Genomic DNA, 22,767 nt, shown 5'->3' on the forward strand with positions numbered 1-22,767 from the left:
TGTCCCTCGCAAAGTGGGACAGGTGGTAACCCTACTGTTTAGGAGTCGTCAAACAGGAGCAGGAGTAAGTCACTTTTATTTCTTTCACTGAGGAGTAATGCATACCAGTCATGGTCTCATTTCCCAGACCTTCCCTGATTTTTCTCATAATTTTGCTCTGTCCTTTGTAAAAAGTTTGCTTTGCTTATAAATCATTCAAGATTACAGTCAATAAATCCAGACAGAGTTTTATACTTCTTGTCCAAAAACTTTATGTTGATGCACAAGGTGTTACCCTATTAACCTTTTAATCAAATTACAGTAATATTTAAAACTTGTACCCGATTTTGAGCCTTTATTCTGCTATTATTGGTATTGTGCTGAATTCTTCTACAAAGAAGTTTAAAGTTGTAGTATTTGGTGTTCTGCCAGTGTTTATAAATGCCCCTGAAAGAGAAAACAATCCATGAAAATTGAAAGTATCAGCTTTTCTTTTAAAACCGTCTGAGATCAGTCATTCTAGGCTGCTGATCTCTCTAGTGCTTACCTCACTTATGTTCATTATCAGATTTATCTTATCAGGGTTGTATCACAGGCCTGTTAAGGTTAAAGAGCATAATCAGGAAATTAATACATTTTTCTCCTCATTTTTTCCCAACTAGCAGTAGCTTTTGTGGGCGCCATACACAGAAATGACCAAGGGGGCCCACTTGCAGCCATGGGCATTGCAAGTACCTAAAGCCGGTTATATTGTTAGTTTTAGTGGAGTGAAAGTCCATTAGCAGGGTTTAACTAAGCCAGGGGCACCATGTCAATGATAAAATATTTAATGGAATTGTGAAGCATGCTGTTTGATAAAACACTTGTTACTATAACCAGCGTTATGTTTACACTTTAAAGGAAATATAAACGAGTTATTACCCAGTTGGTTTATTAAGTACACAGGATTGCTGTACTAGCTTTTGTTAGTTTGACAGACATGTTACAACATATCAAGATAAGATAACTTGCTATACCCCCCCCCCCCCCCCCCAGGGTTCACTGGTGCCTAAAGCCAGGTATGTTCGTAAACTCTTCAGTCATTATCATATGTACCCCTCAAACTCGTACCTCTTGACTAAGGGACATACTTAGAAATAAGGGATACTTTTAAAAATATTAGTATGAATAAATCCACAGGTTGAGAAAATACGAGGATGTAATTAATAGGCATTGACTCTTAATTACGGTAATTATTTTTTAAGGGTAATCTACCAGTTTTTATCCCCAAATTGCTAGTATTAGAAGGGTCAGATGATCCTCAAAACGGGTCATTTATTGATCCCCATATCCTGTTAGGAAACAAATGTTACAATAAGGCTCACTGTCTAATTTAAAGGCAATAATTTTATGCACATTACATGGTAATAACTATGCTTACTCAGTACCACAAAATCTTTAAACAACGCCGAACATCACAATCATGGTGGTAAATTCCCAGTAAATTCAGAGCATCCAAAACGTAGTAGCAAAAATGGCCGCCAGGAGTCTTGCAAAGGAGGGAAAATACTCTTAAAAAGAAAATTGAGTGCGCGCGCAATCAATAGGGATTGCTTCTGTATCGGCATGCCCGTTTTGCTCTGCCTTTTGTCCAATCAGCTGATTTCTGCGAAGGTTTGCTGTCAGGGTCTAACTGCTATGCTTGATAAGCAGTCGTGCTAATTTAGGTTTACTAGTGAAATACACAGAGGTAGTGCGTGAACCAGCTGTAATTAACAGTATACTTTTTTTTAAATAAACCGCCCCAGTGTATGTAAACTGTGAGACGAAACACGATCTTTGGCAAAAAGGGACACAGTCCCTCCCCCCTCCCAACTATAGACTGTCAGTCTGCTTCCTAGGGCCTTGCCCATAAAAATAAAGAGACTGAGAGAGATGGGTGAATATTTGCTGATCACGGCGTTTGTTGAATCGAAACGTCGGACGATTTACTTTTGTTGATAACAAGTGAATGAGCAGGTTGGAGATCCATTATTTTTCTTAACGATAGACAGTTCTTTTGAAACTTGGCATTTCTTTAATACTGTACTGCTTATTGACTCCCATTTAAGACAACAGTTCAAATGGAGCCCACCGCTGAGAAACCAAAAGCTTGGGGGAAGCTGACATTAATCGGGGGCGCATGTATTGAATCAAAGATCTTCTTGGTTAACCGAGAGTGGACTGTTGGCCGGAAAAATGGTAAGTGAACTTAAAAGGTAGTTCCAATGCAGTTTGTTGATAAACAGATTGTAAATATATTGAAGCGCTTCCGAGCTATGCATCATAATTCCCCACCTCTTAGTGTGTTTTTTTTCTCGTTCAGCGAGTTGTCTTGCATTTCCTGCCGATGCTGATTGGCCTTTGAGTAGCTATGACCAGAGGCTTGTAGCCCTCCTTCATAGTAGTTGAGAGCTCGAAGTCGTCCTAACCCGGTAGGCTGTCTCCTTTGTATTGGTTACCTGCAGAATTAAAGCTATGTCTAGCAGACTATTGTGAGAGATTTTTGGGTGCATTCCATTTGTTCTCCCGAAATTTTTGCATTTTATGGTTTTGTTTTTATAGGGATGCAGCACAGTTCATTGTGGTTATATAGGATCTTTGGCACAATTGTTTGTCTTATGTATTTGATTTGGATGGAATGTCCGTTGGTCTTTTTTTGACAGCTCTTTCAGCAGCATTTTCAAAGAATTCTGGTTGGACTCAAGTTAAAAAAGACTGACGCACTGAATAGTCATTATAGTATCAAAAGAAGAGTCTGCTTAAATTGTGCAGCTGTAATTGCAAGGGAATGTCTTTAGTTGTTTGACAAAATGCTTAATGCTGCCAGATTTTTATAATGTTCCAAATCAATTTGGGATAAATAACTTCCAACAACCATTTTCTCTGCTTAGATTACTTTGAAAAGAGTGGCATTATGAAATTATTGGTTAGGTAATATTTTTAACATTCATTTGTTCTGTAATTAATTTTTAAAAGAGATTTGTCTTTTGTTTTACCAGTGACTGGAGAAGAAAACATTCAAAATAGGGAACTCCATTATGTTTACTTTTTTGTAGTGTGACAATTGCTCAGTAGAAATGACAAAATTCTTGAAAGTCATTAGAAAAGTGTTCTGGTTCAAGGCTGTATTTTCTCTCTGTTGTGCTTTGATTATTTCCAGCAATTTTGTGGATTGGCTGCCCTTGTCAGCTACCTTAAGGCTTTCCTCGCCATTAGTAATTTTGGCTGTAAAACTTGTGTTCGCATCTTATCCAGCCAGTGAGTTAAGTAACATATTTATGGTTATTGCTTCTAGCAATTTATATATATCACTATTGCCTGCTGCATATTTTTTTACTGTATGTTATTGCTATTAACTAATTTGCATGGGTAACTGATTTGTTTGCAGTTAAAAGCATTCTGTAGAGTCTCCTTGCTCCTTTATCTATTTAAAAACTTTAATTTTGTGCTCACTGCGGTGATAAAGATTTCTGTAGTGTTTACTGTCTAAAAGAGTGTATGTTAATAGCTTTAGTATTGTTCCCCACCCCACCCCCTGTTAGTGTCTTGTTGTTATACCTGGTGGCTTTGCAGTTGCCCGCCTCTACTGTAAATTTGATCTGGGACACTCCTCCCAGTCTAGTGTCATTAGCTCATTCTACCTAATACAGAGAGAACATCTGATAAGACCAACCCACTTAGTTTCTTTCTTTCTGTTCCTCCTTTCTTTAAAAAAAAAAAAAATTGCCTGAATCTCCTTGTGTTCTGACTTTGCTTCTCAAACATTTTGGAAATATCGAGTATATTTTAGTGCATTTATTAAAACTGTATTTGCCTTAATATTGCTACAACTCAAGTGCTCTAAGTTGCATTGCATCTGAATTGTTTGTGTGTTTTAGCTGCTATTCTGTATATATAGACTGCTCTGTATATGTAGACTAGCTACTTATTCTACTGTATTACTGCCTCTTAAATCGTTTTTCAGTTGTGCACTTGCCTTGCTTTATTTAAAAAGTTTTAAATTGCTAATTTTGTAGAGTTTTAATTGCATGTACTGTTTAGGGCTACACAATCAAGTGTGTTAGCCTTTTCTGTGTTTATTTACTGTATTATTGCATTGTTTAGCCTGTTTTGACCAAAAAAAAATACTATCTTCTTTGCTTGTTTCCCGCCTTCCTAGCTAGTATAGTCCAGATACCAGGCTTTGCTTGTTTCAGGACTTTATTTTCTGTGTTCAGAGCTATCCAGACCTTGCTGTGGTAGAGGGAAGTCCTACTGCTTACTAGTGGGAGTGGTGAGCATTGTACTGCCTATCTAACACTAGAGAAGTGGTTTCCAGCTCTGAAACTGTAATTTTATTAGCCTTATTTCTACCCCTTTCAACTTTCTGGCTTAAAAACGCATGTGTGTCTGCATTTCTCGCATCGTGCAGCACCACAGGGATACAGTTAAATTATTCCAGGTGCCAGAAAGTGTGCTCTTCAAATTTTCCCTTAGAACTAGCTGGTTTCTCAGTAGTAGCACTAAAATCTGAACCCCTGTGACTAGCACTTGCTGTAGAACCTGCTGGAAAGCACTAGGAAGCCTTAAACTGATACAAGCACTCAACTCTCCTTGTCAAGAATGAGAAATTAATTGTAGGCACTAAACAGCCTATAATTGCAAAGTACTTTGCAAAGGTAAGGGAAAACAGCTCTTGTACCTTACAAAAAAAGCACCTAAACAGGCATGTCCAAGGGTCAGCTTCCGGTGATTTCTCCTGTCCACCTGGTGAATCTGAGCATACTGGGGCAATGCAGCAACTGCCTCATGTACGCAGACAGCCCTCCTCCTACCACCCAACACTACAACCTGCGAGAGATCACTTACATAGCCAAACTGGAAGCAAAGCTCTCTCCACCCAAGATTGTGCTACACAGTCAAGATGAGAAGGTTAACACCTGCACTACACCTCAAGCAACACCTAGTCCTTCAAAACCCACACCATCAACACCCACACATAGCAACACTAAACCCACATATGCGGAGGCCCTTAACATTAACCTGCCTAAGCAACAAGGACCTCCAAAGCTGAAACGCAAACAAACACCAGTCACAACCAAAGTGACACATAGCTCACAACACCAGTGTGCCACCCAGCAACAGCCCCTAAGGCAAGACAATGTACCCAACACTTTAGTCATAGGTGACTCTATAGTCAGGCACACTGATATCCCATTCACCAGGCTGAACAAGGAGAAAATTACAGTCAGCTGCCTGTCGGGTGCCAGGATCCACCACATAACGCATGCACTCAAGTCACTCCACAACAAGTACAAATATGACTGTCATTGTCCATGTTGGAGTGAATCACTTGAGATATACCTCCCTGGACTACACGAAAAGAGACATGGAAGAACCCTCGGATCATGTGGCCCAGGCAGGTATGACTCTAGCCCTGAGTAGCATCCTGCCTTCGCCCAGAATGATACCACAGTATAAGGGCAAAATGATTGATTTCAACAATTGGCTAAGCTTCTGGTGCCCTTCAGAGGGGATCCAGTATCTGTCTGCCTGGGAAGACCTGATCGACAAACCACGATGCTTTGCCAGGGATGGTCTGCACAGAGATGGTCTGCACCTGCACCCCTGGGATTCAGGTTACTGGCTAAAGCTCTTGCCACTCCTATAGTCCCGTTTTTAGGCAAGGTTGAAAGGACAAAACCATCACCGTAACAGATAACAAGCATACAAAATCTTAAGGTAGTGCTACTCAATGCTAGAAGTCTAAACCTCAAAATGCACTCTCTCGAGGCACTCCTAAAAATGGAGGACATCGATATCTGTGCAGTAACTGAGACCTGGTTCAGTGCTCCAGAGAGCACCCCTGCAATATCAGGCTACAACTGTTAACACACTTTTCAGCCACCAAACCAAGACCGAAACACTAAAGGTGGAGGAGTGTCCATATTCACCAAGGATATTCACACCTCCAGGCTAGTTGCCCATCACATTGCATCTGAAATTCTCCAGGTGCAACTAACACTAGGTAAGACTGCAATCCAAATTGTAGCTTGCTACAGATCCCTCACCATGCCCCAAGATTTCTAACTACGCCTTTCTAAACATACTGGAAAATATTAAGATACAACCAAACACCCTAATACTGGGTGATTTCAACTACCCTGCCATTAACTGAGAAAACTACTCTGGTACCAACACCTTTTCCCAGCAGTTCTTGAAAGTCATAAATTCCAGCGCCCTGGATCAGCTAATCCATTGTCCCACCAGGGCCTCCAATATCCTAAACCTGATCATTACCAACATGGGAGATAGATGCTCCACACCAGTGGTCACCCCCTCATTGGTCATGTCTGACCATAAGCAAATCACCCTTGACATCCACATCCCACCCCCACCCCCCAGTAAGGAAACCTCTGTAAAAAAACTTCTCCAAAGCCAACTTCATGCAAGTCAGAAGTGACAAACTTCATGACACCCATGCAGACGGGATCTGAAAGTTCGACTGCTGAATCCTACACTAAGGCACTGTATGAGCACATCCACTCGTGCATGAGACCTGCTATCCCAAATAGAGCCAAGACACTCTCCTTCAAAAAAGAAAGCCAATCTGGTGGTCCCCTGCCGTAAACAAACTGTACAACAGAAGGAAGAAACTGTTGCAGAAAAGAGGAAAATCCCAGGATGCAAAAAACTCCCTTACCAGCCTCAGTAAGAAGCTGAGATCCCTCATAAAATCCTCCAAAGCTAGTTACGAAAATAAAATTGCCAAAGATTCCAAAGACAACCACAAGGCATTCTATAGTTATGTCAAGAATCTTAATGGCAATGCTCAGATCTTCTCTGAGGTACAACAGAATGGCATTAAATATAGTGATCCCAAGAATATTGCCAATGTCCTGGCAGATCAATTTAGTGCCAACTTCACCCCTCTCAAACCCCCTAAAGGGCCCATCTCAATACCAAAAGATTGCGAAATTCTGGTAATCACGGCCACACAGGTAGAAATCATAGATAAACTTGCTAAGCTGGGCATTAATCCCTACGTCCCTTGATGGGTTGCTAACTGGCTTACTGACAGAACCCAGACTGTAAAAGTAGCCGACTCCAAATCCAGCTCCAGACAAGTGGAGTGCCTCTGGGTTCAGTGCTGGGACTGCTCTTGTTTGGCATCTACTTCTCTGACGTACAGGCCAACACTAAGGGACTCTGGCTAACAAAGTTTGCAGATGACTGCAAACTGGGAGCCATTATTGAATCCCCAAATGATGTGGATATTCTACAAAAGGGCCTTACAGAAACAGATGCTTGGTGCCAGAGCCATGGGCTCAAGCTCAATGCCAAGAAATGTATAGTTATCCCCTTTGGGGAAAAAACATGTACCCGTGAATTACCACATAGGTGGCAGTACACTAAACACCGAAAGTGTGATTTAGGAGACTTGGGGACACAGGTGGACAGTGGTCTCACCTTCGATAACACATCGCCACAACAGTCAGGAAATCCTTCTATGTGGCACACCTCATCACTAAGTGCTTTTCATCCAGAAAAAAGGAGGTCATTGCCCCACTGTACTCATCCTATTATAGAATGCAATACCCGTTTGGTATGTACCTCTCAAGACATCTGCAACAATTGGAAAGGCCGCAGAAATACCTCACTAAAAGATTCACAGACCTAAAGCAGATGCCCTATGCTGACCGTCTAAAAAAAACTCCACTTATTCTCTGTCACATATCATCTACTCAGAGGCGATCTCTGCTTAACATACAAAGCCATGTCAAACCCAGAGCTGTTGGACATGCTCCACTTAAAGAAATCCCTATCCCTCAGAGAGACACATTCCAGGGATCTAAACCTTGTCATCACAATGAACAAAACATGCTGGAAGGATAGGTCCCTGACCCAGAGACTCCCGAGACTCTGGAATGGGACTGCCCATACATGTCAAGCAGAGCACATCTTTGGCCGTCTTCAAAAGGAACCTTGATGATTGGATGGGAGACAAGAAATTCACCCCGGGGATCACGTCAGTCGCCCTGCTAGACAGGGGTCCAGGGAAGTAAATACTGTGGGAAGAAATAGCCAGAGAATTGTTATGGCTAGGCTTGTATAGGCCCTAGGGCCAATAGCCTAGTACCAACCTATGAACTACCTCCAATGTGGTCAGTGGCCCTTTGGTCACTTGTTTAGGACACCCTTTTTTTTGCTGCTTTATGACTTTTTATCTTAACATTTGGGAATCTGTCATAAATATAGGCCCTCAAATGAAATAAATTACATCAGAAGTGCTCTAATGCTTCTAGTGTTGCTTCATTTCCCTCTGGAGACGCTGCCATTTCACTCTCGCATACTTAATCATTTAACAATACATCACTCATTGTTGAAACTTAGATTCATTACTATTAAAAATAAACCCCAGCAGGACAGAAGATCCACAAAATATGTTTATTGAGCGCCTTTGTTTAGTATAATACAAAACATCATCAGAATATCTTTGATGTCTTCAACCCCCAGGATCCTTTAACTTGCTTGAAGATCACATCCAACTTCCTTCAAAAATATATGCAAAGAAAATGCTAACTACGATTTCTCCATAGTAAGACTCATCTCTGAAACCCCTGCTGGGGTTTATTTTTACTGGTTTGCTTTTCATTCATTACTATTCCTGTGCAGCGTAGTATAAACTTTTCTCCTGATGTATAAATGTCCAGTCAACCAATGTTCCTTAGCAGGTCTGCTTGAATTGAAATAGAAAACAGATGGAGTAACTAATGTTATAAATATATCTGGTGTACACTATTGATCCAGTTTTTTTAATGCTGCATGCAGGTGTGTGCATCACTGCCCTGTTAGAGTTGGATGTACAGTTTACTTCTCTCATTTAGTCAGCTTCTGCCATATCACAGACCAATGCCCTAACTTGATTCTTTTTGACCAAGTCACCTTGCTGATAGCAGAAGAGTGGACTGTGCTTGAACCCTTGTGGCCATGTATTTCTGCACCCAGGTGCCTTTTGAAAGTTTGAAGTTAAGTGTGATCCACAGAACATTAAAAATTGTGTTATTGGGGATGATAAAGAGTAAATCTCAAATTGTGGTATTTCTGGAGTATTCACCCTTCTCTGAAGTCCGTAGTTAATCTGTGAGGGCATAGCTTCCCATGTCAGTGAGGTGCATAATTTGAAGGCCTAATGGCACATGTTTTGGATTTATTGTGTTACGACTTGCACAGTATTAGATTTCACACTTAAATTAATGAGTCACCATACTCTGCCTGCCATGTCGTATAGTTGACTTTGGCAGTGGCTGCAACCATTCCTAGTTGTCTCCTGGCCTTCTTTGGCTGCCTTGGGCCCACCTATGCACATGCATGCCTAGTTCTTTCTAAACATTAACATCTTTGGCCTGTGCGACTGTTAGTAACATTTTTTTTTAATACCAGTTTTCAGAGCATGAGCACCCCACTGAATGCTCTTACGAAGCATACTGTAAGCAGCAGGACTGCGTAAGCACTTGTACACACCCCATGCATTGCTAACCAGACTGTCATGACTGTTTTGGGGCTTCCTAGCCTTGCCCACCCTTATTACTTGAAATTCTTCTGTATAGTTGTTCCAGCCCATCAGTGGTCCTCTGAAATTAGGTGATAACATTAGTGTGTGTATAACTGCTTTCCCCTGTTCCACTGAGCCTCGGATATGAAAAGCACGTAGGCTATGAATTGATCTACTGAGAGACCATATGGCAGACCACTTCTAAAAATGCCTAGTTGTTATAAAGTGCTCTACTGCTTTCTTGTTCACCACCATACTGTGTGGATAGGAAGCACAGCCTCACTGTCCCACAAATCCCATAGAAGATTTCTTCATTCATCTGGCATTAGTACAGGTTCTGGTGCCAGTCTCCTGAACCATTTCCATTGTAAACATGAAAGAGAGTTAGTGAGTTGTCATGTTCTCTTAATGATCTTCTTCTTCTTTTGGCTTTTCCCAGTTAGGGGTCGCCACAGTGGATCACCTGTCCGCTCATGATTGGCAGTGGAATTTTACGGTGTCAAGTTGCCAGCACGGCACCCAACCTTCCACAGAAGGCACACGCATGCACTCACGCCTAGGGCCCATTTAGTGTGTCCAATCCACCTACAGCTTGTCTTTGGGATGTGGGAGGAAACCGGAGCACCCAGAGGAAACCCACATGACCACAGGGAGGACATGCAGACTCCGCACAGAAGGCACCCCAGCCGAGGATCGAACCAGAGAACCTCTTGCTGTGAGGCGGCAACGCTAACCGCTGCACCACTGTGGCCGTCTTTACAATTTAAGTCCAGTGTTAAGCAGTGCAGAGTAAGTCATTTGCTTCCCTTTTGTCCCTTTCACCTCCCCCCAAATGATTTGCTATGTAAACATTTTTTTTAAACTTCAACCATATAACTTTATCAGCTGCTTTCACTTCTCTAAAGCTACTACTACAAAAAATAAATCAAATCAAAGCTCTGTGATGCTGGTCTGCTGTTAATTTATTAACAGTGTTAAAAAAAATCACTTAAGACTTAGGCATGCATACATTAACAGAAAAAAAAACATAGTAATATTTGTTTACATATATTATACATTATATAAGTTTTATTTCTTTATAACAACTGTCATTCAGTCCAATGTAACATAACATGTAACAGTGATGGTGAACCTTTTGGGCTCTGTGTGTCAAAAATTCGGAAAATGCCCATCAGTGACTCTGCTGACGTGTCACCCCCCCCCCAAACAAAAGAGAAACAATTCTGTACATAATCATTTATTTAAAAAAACTACAGTCCAGTCATGTGTGCTGCTATGTATTATAAAAGTGAAAGAAAAATCAGTGACTTACAATAGGAAAATCATTTCCTATTGTAAGTCACTGATTTTTCGAATTTTTGACACACAGAGCCCAAAAGGTTCACCATCACTGTTACTCTCTTACAGTATTCAGTACTTCAAATGCAGTTGGTTTAGAATAGATTTTGATTTCCATTTTCTACCAATTGATTTTTTGGCAGCCGAAAGAATTAAACTTGTTTAAAGTGGCAAAGCCATCTTATAATTTTACATTACGGAGTATTCGCATGCATTCTTGTGCATGCGAATACTCTTAATTTTATTTATTTGTTTTTTGTAAAAATAAAAGTTGGTTTCAAGGTACTGTTTCAGAAAAATGTTTTAAAAAAACTTCTGAACATATGTTGAGCTGTTGGTTTAGGCAACACATTTTACGATAACCAGTGAAACCATGAGCTGAAAGACATATGTTTAATTTGTTATGCAAACAGGTGCCCACATTTTTCATTAATATTTTTTCCCTTTGTTTTTCTAGGGCATATTCTAGTCTGGGAATGAAAGCATTTTTAGCAGGGTGCTACAAATTTGTGGGGTCAGGTGATTTGCGTTATAACAGCAGACTTTTAATTGTTCAGTAATTTGCATTGTGTTGATCTTGAATATGAGACACAAGTTCAAATCGGGTGGTCAAGGTATCTGTATTGGTTTACAAGTTCCTTCTTATTGTAAAGATCAGATATAGAAAGATGGCTGCACATTGAGTAACAGCTTATTTCTAGCTTTCCCGGTGTGAAAACAGAAACTCAGCAGAGAAGGCCAGTAGACTTGTGTTTATGGGTACATTTCACTAACTGGCTACTAAATGCACTGTCTGGATGCCAGGAATAAAGAAATACAGAAGACATGGAAAAATCAGGTACAAAAAGTGAGGAAGAAACACTGACTGAGGAAAGTTCTGCAGCTGTTTATCAAAAAGCAATGCAACCTTCAGACATGACTTCCAGTAATCTATAGGAAAATATAAGACAACGGCATACAGACCTGATTAAAATAAACATAACACTGATGGAGTATATCAACACAAACAATAGGCTAGAAAAAAATAGAAGAAGCTTTAAACAGATATTTAGATGAGATGATAAAGCTGCAAAAAAGTCAAAATAAAGAAAACACTGGGTGAATATGAGACTGATCAGGAAGATGTGTTTCAAAAAATAATAGAATTAGAGGACTGAGCACTTGGGGAAAACCCAAGATTTTCAGGTGTACCAGAGAAGCTGGAAGGAACAGGCTGCATTTATTTTGTGAAAGCACAAATAAGCAACTGGACTGGTATTCCACAGCAGGAGTTGTTAGTTGAAAGGGGCAATTGTGTGTATGCTCCAAACCTGACTATAAGAAAGCAACCTAGGCAATTAATAGTAATGATGCAATCCTACAAGCAGAAGGTGTTGATTCTGACAAAATTGTAGCAGAAGGACAAAGTACTAAAAGTGGGAGACAGCAGAGTTTGTGGAGAATGATTGATTATTCATTGTACATTGGGCAATAGAGTAGCAAATTTATTCCGCTATTCAGGGAATGTCGAGATGCAGGTATAAGATTCAAGCTGCTGTACCCAGCTGTCTTCAATAACAAGCAAGCTGTGAAACAAAGAGATTCTGCTTCTCGCTCTTGGAGAGAAGGAAGGGAGCATGAGAGTTGACTAGAGGAATCAAGAGTACGTTAGAACTGAAGCAGAGTCAGGATTTCAGAGATGAATAGTAATAAAATCGGTAACTTGATGTGAGATTACAGTGCAATAATTATATTTGTGAAATATGACAGAACAAGAAAATCTGCAAATATTGGAGTTTTTCAGAATTTGTTGGACTTGTGGGGGACTCTAAAGCATAGCACTACTTCAAGTAATTTAATATTCGGAAAAGTGCTTTGGGGAGGGGAAGAGGAGGGAGAATTTTGTGGCATGTGGTTTTCTTTACATGATATAAAGCAAAGTTTTTTTTTTTCCAGTTATGTTTAAGTGTAACCGGATTTGTAAACTGGTGCTGCGTTTTTCTTTTCTTTCCTTTCTTCCTTCTCTCTCTCTCTCTTGTTCAGTTTTAAGAAATGTAGGCACTGTAATAGCATGATAAAAGAAAAATGAATATGCTTTTTCTCATTCTTGCATGGGGAAATGGCTGGATTAAAGACCTTTGATTTAGTAACAAGTTTTAAGAGAGGGCAAATAAATGAAAAAGAACATTGAATATTGTGAGGCTTTTTTTAGCAAATACATATATTCTCAGTGTGATGCCAGTGCACTGGTCCAGCAATCAAGGAGCCTCAATCCTCGCCACCAGTGAGGGGCATCCATATAGGGAAAAGATAATAAATACACACACAGTAAAGTACAATTTCCCTTAAGAGCACACAGAGATCACAGTCAGTCTGGGGCTGGTTTCTCCCTTTCTCTCCAGGTCCACAATAAGATTCCCCACTGGCACAGCTATAGGGTCCAAATCTCAGCTTAGTGGGCAAGCTAAAACCTCCAGCACCCTCTCTGTCCAACCAGTACTTGGTGTCCCTGCCCAAGTAGCTGACACACACACACACACACACACACACTTTTGAGATAAGAGTTGTATACAACCACACAGACAGTCCTGGGGAAGGCTGGCACAGGTTCTCCAGCTGTGCTCCTTTTACCCAGACTATACGGTAGTACCACTTGCCACCACCCACTAATATTTATCAACTACTAAAAGGCCCTTAACAAAGGGTGTCCAATTATTACTGTCCAATATTGTTATCCAAATGGTAAGTGCAACTGAACAGTCAAGGCTTATTTGGAGTGGCTTTGTAAAGTATCAGTATATATATATATATATATATATATATATATATATATATATATATATATATATATATATATATATATATGCAATGTACTCTAGGGCTTAAATTATCTCTACACAAAACAGCCACAGTTGAAATTTTTAAAAATATTTAATAAATAATAAAAACACAAGACAATACTTCTTACTATACAGTGCTAGTCAATAGTTCAGAGATCACAGAGAAATACTTAAAATAATACAGTAGAACATTTCTGACATCAGTACAGAAAAAAAAAACTAATCTAATCATCCTAGTTCCAGCTGTATCGAATAGAAAACACAGTTCTAAAATAAACTTACATATAGAACACAGGCAGAGTGCTGGTGAGTTGGATGTTCTCGGAACACAGGCAGAGCGCTGGTGGGTTGGATGCTCACACAACACAGGCAGAGCGCTGGTGAGTTGCATGTTCTCACAACACAGGCAGAGCGCTGGTGAGTTGCATGTTCTCACAACACAGGCAGAGCGCTGGTGAGTTGCATGTTCTCACAACACAGGCAGAGCGCTGGTGAGTTGCATGTTCTCACAACACAGGCAGAGCGCTGGTGAGTTGCATGTTCTCACAACACAGGCAGAGCGCTGGTGAGTTGCATGTTCTCACAACACAGGCAGAGCTGGTGAGTTGCATGTTCTCACAACACAGGCAGAGCGCTGGTGAGTTGCATGTTCTCACAACACAGGCAGAGCTGCTGAGTTGCATGTTCTCACAACACAGGCAGAGCGCTGGTGAGTTGCATGTTCTCACAACACAGGCAGAGCGCTGGTGAGTTGCATGTTCTCACAACACAGGCAGAGCTGGTGAGTTGCATGTTCTCACAACACAGGCAGAGCGCTGGTGAGTTGCATGTTCTCAACACAGGCAGAGCGCTGGTGAGTTGCATGTTCTCACAACACAGGCAGAGCGCTGGTGAGTTGCATGTTCTCACAACACAGGCAGAGCGCTGGTGAGTTGCATGTTCTCACAACACAGGCAGAGCGCTGGTGAGTTGCATGTTCTCACAACGCAGGCAGAGCTGGTGAGTTGCATGTTCTCACAACACAGGCAGAGCTGGTGAGTTGCATGTTCTCACAACACAGGCAGAGGACTGGTGAGTTGCATGTTCTCACAACACAGGCAGAGCGCTGGTGAGTTGCATGTTCTCACAACACAGGCAGAGCGCTGGTGAGTTGCATGTTCTCACAACACAGGCAGAGCGCTGGTGAGTTGCATGTTCTCACAACACAGGCAGAGCGCTGGTGAGTTGCATGTTCTCACAACACAGGCAGAGCTGGTGAGTTGCATGTTCTCGCAACACAGGCAGAGCGCTGGTGAGTTGCATGTTCTCGCAACACAGGCAGAGCGCTGGTGAGTTGCATGTTCTCGCAACACAGGCAGAGCGCTGGTGAGTTGCATGTTCTCGCAACACAGGCAGAGCGCTGGTGAGTTGCATGTTCTCACAACACAGGCAGAGCGCTGGTGAGTTGCATGTTCTCACAACACAGGCAGAGCGCTGGTGAGTTGCATGTTCTCACAACACAGGCAGAGCTGGTGAGTTGCATGTTCTCACAACACAGGCAGAGCGCTGGTGAGTTGCATGTTCTCACAACACAGGCAGAGCTGGTGAGTTGCATGTTCTCACAACACAGGCAGAGCGCTGGTGAGTTGCATGTTCTCACAACACAGGCAGAGCTGGTGAGTTGCATGTTCTCACAACACAGGCAGAGCGCTGGTGAGTTGCATGTTCTCACAACACAGGCAGAGCGCTGGTGAGTTGCATGTTCTCACAACACAGGCAGAGCTGGTGAGTTGCATGTTCTCAACACAGGCAGAGCGCTGGTGAGTTGCATGTTCTCACAACACAGGCAGAGCGCTGGTGAGTTGCATGTTCTCACAACACAGGCAGAGCGCTGGTGAGTTGCATGTTCTCACAACACAGGCAGAGCTGGTGAGTTGCATGTTCTCACAACACAGGCAGAGCGCTGGTGAGTTGCATGTTCTCGCAACACAGGCAGAGCTGGTGAGTTGCATGTTCTCACAACACAGGCAGAGCGCTGGTGAGTTGCATGTTCTCACAACACAGGCAGAGCGCTGGTGAGTTGCATGTTCTCACAACACAGGCAGAGCGCTGGTGAGTTGCATGTTCTCACAACACAGGCAGAGCGCTGGTGAGTTGCATGTTCTCACAACACAGGCAGAGCGCTGGTGAGTTGCATGTTCTCACAACACAGGCAGAGCGCTGGTGAGTTGCATGTTCTCACAACACAGGCAGAGCGCTGGTGAGTTGCATGTTCTCACAACACAGGCAGAGCGCTGGTGAGTTGCATGTTCTCACAACACAGGCAGAGCGCTGGTGAGTTGCATGTTCTCACAACACAGGCAGAGCGCTGGTGAGTTGCATGTTCTCACAACACAGGCAGAGCGCTGGTGAGTTGCATGTTCTCACAACACAGGCAGAGCTGGTGAGTTGCATGTTCTCACAACACCGGCAGAGCGCTGGTGTGTTGCATGTTCTCACAACACAGGCAGAGCTGGTGAGTTGCATGTTCTCACAACACAGGCAGAGCGCTGGTGAGTTGCATGTTCTCACAACACAGGCAGAGCGCTGGTGAGTTGCATGTTCTCACAACACAGGCAGAGCTGGTGAGTTGCATGTTCTCACAACACAGGCAGAGCGCTGGTGAGTTGCATGTTCTCACAACACAGGCAGAGCGCTGGTGAGTTGCATGTTCTCACAACACAGGCAGAGCGCTGGTGAGTTGCATGTTCTCGCAACACAGGCAGAGCGCTGGTGAGTTGCATGTTCTCAAGACAAATGCTAAATGCCCTAATTCTTTCTGTCCTTTAAATTGATAACAGTACCACTGATTCTTTTCAGATTACATAATTTCTTTCTGGTTCCCAGGCTAACAGAAACTCGGAGGTTAATAGCACTTTTGATCTTGCAGCTGGTCAGGAAGCCAGAGCAATAAAAGAAATTATACATGTAAATTCTAGCCATTAACTCTGGCCTCAAAACAATAGGCAGAATGCCTCCCTCTAGACATCTTGGCTCCGAGTTATGCTTGACTTATCAGCTTTCTTTCAGCAGAGTGCACTGTTACATTTTTGCAGTTCAACATCCAATGCAGTCTTTTCACATTTAAGAAAACAAGCCTGCGGCGTACATTAATATTTACAAATGACAGAATTATCAACAACAAAATTCTATCTAGCTAGGCTGGCAGCCTTTAGATTTTTTCACATATCTCCTCCTCTGCAGAACTCGAGCTAGTTTTTAAGTGGCTCTTGAGAAACATTGCTTGAGAGGGTTAGGTCTATCTGAGTATACCTTACCCCATTCCCTGTCTTGAGAGCCCATGTGCGTTGGCATTGCTAATCCCACTGAAGTGCTGTCCTGACATCATATATGCTTGCAACCCTAGGCTCCATCTTGGCAACTTGGCATTTTGCTGGCTGGCTCTGTTTAACCATGTTAGGGGATTGTGATCTGTAACTATAGTGAATTTTCTTCCATACAGAAAAGGCTGAAGTTTCTGCAGTGCCCACACTATGGCTAGACATTCCTTTTCTACAGCTGCATAGCATTCCTCCCTTGGTTGGAGCCTATGACTAAGATAAACCACTGGGTGCTCTTCTCCCTCTGAAGAAATCTGGCTAAGTACAGCCCCCGCCCCATGGTTCTAAGCATCCACCCGCACAACAAATTATTTGCTGTAATGTGGACTGGCTAACACAGGGGGTCCTCCCAAAGCTTGCTTAAGCTTCTGGAATTCCTGCTCACATGCTGGGGTCCACACTACCTTATCTGGCCTGTTCTTCCTTGTCAGGTTTGTGAGAGGAGCAGCTATGGTACTATAACTGGAGATTAACTTTCTGTAGTACCCTGCTGTCCCTAAGAATGCCTCCACCTGCTTTTTTGGTAACGGTTGCAAGCCATGCCTGAATGGCTTCCACTTTGGCAGGTTCTGGCCTGATCTTACCCTCCCCACTCAGTGTCCCAGGTAGGAGACCTCTGCCATACCCAGCTGACATTTGCTGAGCTTAATGGTCAACCCTGCCCTCTGTAGCCTGCCCAGCACCTCCTTGACATGTTGAAGGTGCTCTTGTCAGGAATGGCTGTAGATGGCAATGTCATCTAGATAAGCAAGGGCAAACCCTCCTGCTAGGATATGATCTACCAGCCTCTAGAAAGTCGATTGGGCATTTTTCATCCCAAAGGTCATCTTTGTGAACTCATACAAGCCAAAAATGAGTCAAAAAGGCTGACTTCTTTCTAGCACTGGGATTCAAGGGCACCTGCCAGTAACCCTTGTTAAGATCAATAGTTTTAAGATACTTAGCCCCACCCAGCTACTCTAGGGCCTCATCTGTCCTAGGCATGGGGTAAGCATCCGACTCTGTGTGACTATATTTAATTTCCTGTAGTCCACACAGAACCAGGTGCTGCCATCTTTCTTTGGCACCAGCACCATTGGGGAGGCCCAGGGACTGTTGGACTCTTGAAATACCCCCAGTTCCAACATCTTCTGTATCTCCTCTCTCAGAATCTGTTTGGCTCTCTCAAGCACCTGCCTAATAGGCCTTTGGAGTCCTGCATCCACCTGGTGCTGCACCAGGTGAGTGCACCCTGCTTTCCCAGTGAACATGTCCCCAAACTCCTGTAACACTGCTCGGATTTCTTGAACCTGGGTAGGAGATAGCTGCTGGGACATTGCTACCCCTTCCACTGAGGTGTCCGTCCGAGCCTCACTGAGGAGATCAGTCACCAGATCTCTCTCACTCCTCATGCAACTCACTACAAATACTCAGCACAAGGGCCTCCCTATCATGGTAAGGTTTCATCATGTTAATATGGTACAATTTGTGCTCCTGCCTCCTGCCTACCAGTTCTACCATGTAGTTAACATCACTTACCTTCCTTACCACCTCGTAGGGTAACATCACTTACCTTCCTTACCACCTCGTAGGGTCCCTCCCAAGCTGCTTGCAGCTTGTTGTGTCTGACAGGAATGAAAACCATTACCTGCTGCCCCACAGCATATTCTCTTGCTCGAGCATTCCTGTCATACCACACCTTTTTCTGTTGGGCTTCTGCCAGGTTCTTCTGGGCCAGGCCCATGAGTTCCCTGAGCCTTGTCCTGAGGTTTAGGACATATGCCACAACAGAGTCCTTGTGAGATTCACACTCACCTTTGCACTCATCTCAAATTAAATCTAGAGGTCCCCTCACTCTATGCCCATACAGCAACTCAAAGGGTGAAAAACCTGTCGATTCCTGGGAACCTCTTTATAAGCAAACAGATGGGGCAAATATTTGTCCCACTGCCTCTTAAATTGATCTGCAAATGCCTGTAGCATGGACTTGATTGTAGAGTTTAACCTCTCAACAAGACCATTAGTCTGGGGATGGTAGGGGGTGGTCTTCATGTGCTTCACCTCACAGTACTTCCGCAGGCAAGCCAGCAGGTCTGACATTAAATTGGTACCTCTGTCAGTCAGTATTTCTTTTGGGGAAACCTACCCTGCTGAAAATATCTAACAAAGCATTTGCCACCTTTTCTGCCTCGATGGAGGACAAAGCCACTTCCTCAGGGTATCATGTGGCATAAGCCGCTACCACTAGGATATACGTTTTCCCTGTGGAACTTGGGGTACTCAGAGGCCCCATAATATCCATAGCTACCCTCTGAAATGGCTCCTCAATCACAGCCAAAGGCATCAAAGGAGCTCTTACCTTGTCTCCTGCCTTGCCTACCTTTTGGCACTGCTCACAGGTCCTGCAGTACCCTGTTAAATCTCTGGAAATTCCAGGCCAATAGAAGTGCTGCATAATACATCTCTTTGTACGTTATATGCCCATATGACTTGCAAAGGGAATATCATGGGCTATGGCTAGAAGTGCCAGATGGTAGGCTCTAGGCACTACCAACTGCTGTATTCTCTCACCTTCTAGCCCTCTCTCAGGAGTATACTGTCTATGCAGTAACCCTTTGTCCCAGTATACAGATTCCCCCTTCCCTTGAGAATCAAGTGCCTCCCTAGCTACCTGCCTCAGGCCTTGTAAAGTAGGGTTTGAGAGCTGAGCCTGTCTCAACTTTCTCTTTGTTACCCTTCCCAGCTCCCCTTCCACAGGAAGTGTGGCATCCTCTGACAATGGTCCCTCACTGTCAGCCTGGTTACTACTACTCACCTCTACCTTTGCAGTCACTCTGTCCAAGGAACATCAGTACCCACAAGCAGCTGTGGCTCACCTTCAGTCTCACTACTAGAGAGTAGCTCCCTCCCTGAAGTAACCACCTCATCAGTCCTGGCTGCAAGTATGCGGTCTGTCTGGGTATCCCCCAGGCTAACAGACCCACATGCTTGTCTCAAAGCCTGACTGCATGTAAATGCATTAACACCTGGTACTGCCTCATCCAAATCCTTCCCTATCAGGACATCTGCAGGATGGTAGTTCGGTACCCCTGTTGTCTCAAGACAACCTACTGTTGGCATTTTGTCTTCCCCACTTACTGGTTCTCACCTTTTGTTCTCCACCTTGCCTCCATGGACATCTGTATGCCACATGGCCCCACTGGTTGGTTTCAAAACATTTAACCCTAGGTCCTGGATTAGTGGCTTCCCCTGCTACTGGCAAATTCTGTTGGGGCAGTCTGTACTGCCCACCATTGGTTCCTTTAGACCCATGAGCAGTACTAGGGGTCCCTTTCCTGTGCAGGGGTGCCTGCTTGCTAGGTATAGGTCTCCCTTCTTCCCCAACTTATATGAAGTAGCACATTGTCTATCAGCTAACCAGATCCTGATGTCCTCAGGCAAAGTGCTTAGGGCTAGTTCCCTCACCAAAAGGTCTGCCAGCCCTTCAAAAGTGGTGACCTGACATCCACTCACCCACCTATGAAAAATAAGTGCTCAGTTCAGCAACATATTCACACACACTTTCAACTGCCTTGCGTTTATGCTCACGAAAAGTTTCATGTGTCAGCTTAAAAAATTCTAACAAACAGTTCTTAACAGTAGTATAATCAAAAATGTTCACAATCAGCATGTTTAGACAACACCGTTACAGCTTTACCATGGAGTAAGGTGGTCGGGAACCATACCCAGAGCCTTTGGTCAACATCATACTGTTTACATACCCTCTCAAACATATGAATGAAACTATCAAAATTATCCCCCTCTGTAAATTGCGAAAGAAATTTACTGACCTTTTGTGCTTCTAGGGTCCGGTTACTCCTTCCCCATTACCTCCATGACTGTCGTCATCACCTTTTCATGCTGCCTCTGCCTTTCCTTTTCCTCAGGTTCCAGGCGTATCAGTTTCTCATTCTCCTCAGCCTGAAAACGTTGCAGTTTCTCATTGTCCTCACTCTAGATGCCTCAGTCTCTGCTGCTTCTATTTCCACTCACTTGGCCTCCAACTCAAGTTTCTTTAGCTCCAGATGGATTTTTAAGTCCTCTGTAAAAAGGTTGAGCTGTCCATTCTCTGAGTGTGGCACATCCCCACTGCCAGTCTGATCATCTTCCTTGTTGCTGTTTTCTGATGCAGCTGTGACCAAAGCTGCAATCATGTCTGCCTTAGTCAGGTTTCCATGCACCAGTCCCCTAGCCTGGCACATGTCAGCCGGCTCCTTGTCAGCTTTCCGTACTCCTCTGCTGACATGCTTGTCTGCTGTCCCTGACTAAGCTAACAAAAGAAATAAAACAATTGTGATCTGAACTCTGAGTCTTCACTGCGTGACTGATTTAGAGTACAAAAACACCTTCAGAGAACACTGTACACAAGCTACAGGAATTCATACTACCCACACCACTACAAGCCAATTAGTATTTGCCAACCAATTAATATGTGGTTAGAAATGATTGGGAAGAGAGACTAGATAAGCAATTCACAGAGAAACAATGGGAGGATATATGTATAGCTCCCAAATATGCAACAAAATCTGTTTTTTCTCAGGCAGACCGTAAATGTTGGAGGTGTGAAGGGGAAGAAAGAGGTAACTGGGAACATATTTTCTGGGAGTGCAGTGAGTTGGCGGACATTAAAGATTCCCCTACGGGATGCATTGTCAGAGATGCTGGGTGGGCTGATTGATCTGACAAGGGAGATGATTTTTCTGAGCTATGATACAGAATTGGAATTGCCTAGACATTGTAAGGCCTTGTTGTGTCTAATGTTTGCCAAAAAAGCAATTACTAGAAAATAGAAATCAAAATCTAAACCAACTATACTAGAAGTAGCGAATATAGTAACTGAGATAAAACGACTGTAATTGAGAGCTTTAGAAAAGGGTATGAACAAACTACATAGGAAAAAATGGGAATTGTGAGAATAATACATACATAGCCATCCTTAGGCACAGGCCAACTAGGCAGCTGCCTAGGGCGCTGCTCTAGCGCACTTTTCCAGGATGTGTGTGTTTATTTTTTGTAATAAAGAAATGGTTTATTTAAAATATGTTGAACGAAGACAGGAAAAACTAAAGAGTAAGGGAAACTGTGAGAAAAAGGAAGAAAATAGAAATCTGGATTGTGTAGGTAGACTAGGATGAGGGCACCAGGTGGGCTGTTGCTGAGGGAGGAACTGGTCTGGTTTTGTCATTTATTTACTTATTTTTAGCCAGTTGAGTGAACTGGTTCATAGGTGATTACTAGGCTAATGACCTCATGGGGCCTTTTTAAGTCTAGCCATGCTTCGAAAACTGTATCTGACAAGTTTTGATATTCTAGTGTTATTTTAAAGGGTAAGCGTTTATAGGCTGCCACTGTCTACTAGAGACATAGGTGCCAGACCAGGGGTACATTTCTGATTCCCCATCCAGTGGTTCGAGTTGCGCTTGAATTGGGTTAGCAAAGAACTACATGGATGGGAAAAGTGATCCAGAGAAGAGGTAGTCTCTGATACATGTGCCTTTCCCTTCAGCATATCCCATTTATGTTGCATATGACGTTTAGGTACTTAGATCGGGTAATTCTTTGTTTTGCAGATTAACGAGGGGTTCATCAGAGCAGGATCAGAGGATGCTTTGTAGGTTAGGCATAGATCACCTCTCAGCAGTCTGAAAGAGACTGAGTACAGGTATAAGGCTTTGAGGTGGTCCATGTAGGACATGTT

The 22,767-nt window shown here is 43.1% G+C and overlaps 1 protein-coding gene across 1 annotated transcript in view; it reads left to right on the forward strand.

Moving 5' to 3' along the window:
- The first annotated feature begins 1,601 nt into the window (after positions 1-1,601).
- The window catches only part of LOC122800336 (E3 ubiquitin-protein ligase CHFR-like), a 135,464-nt gene continuing 114,298 nt past the window's right edge, over positions 1,602-22,767 (forward strand). The window contains exon 1 of the mRNA XM_044069785.1: positions 1,602-2,199. Within this exon, the coding sequence (XP_043925720.1) occupies positions 2,082-2,199 (118 nt within the window). The 5' untranslated portion in view covers positions 1,602-2,081. The remainder of the gene's footprint in view (positions 2,200-22,767) is intronic.

The sequence above is a fragment of the Protopterus annectens genome, chromosome 4.part0, assembly GCF_019279795.1.
Source record: "Protopterus annectens isolate FY-2018-M chromosome 4.part0, PAN1.0, whole genome shotgun sequence".
In the NCBI taxonomy this organism is placed as follows: domain Eukaryota; kingdom Metazoa; phylum Chordata; order Ceratodontiformes; family Protopteridae; genus Protopterus; species Protopterus annectens.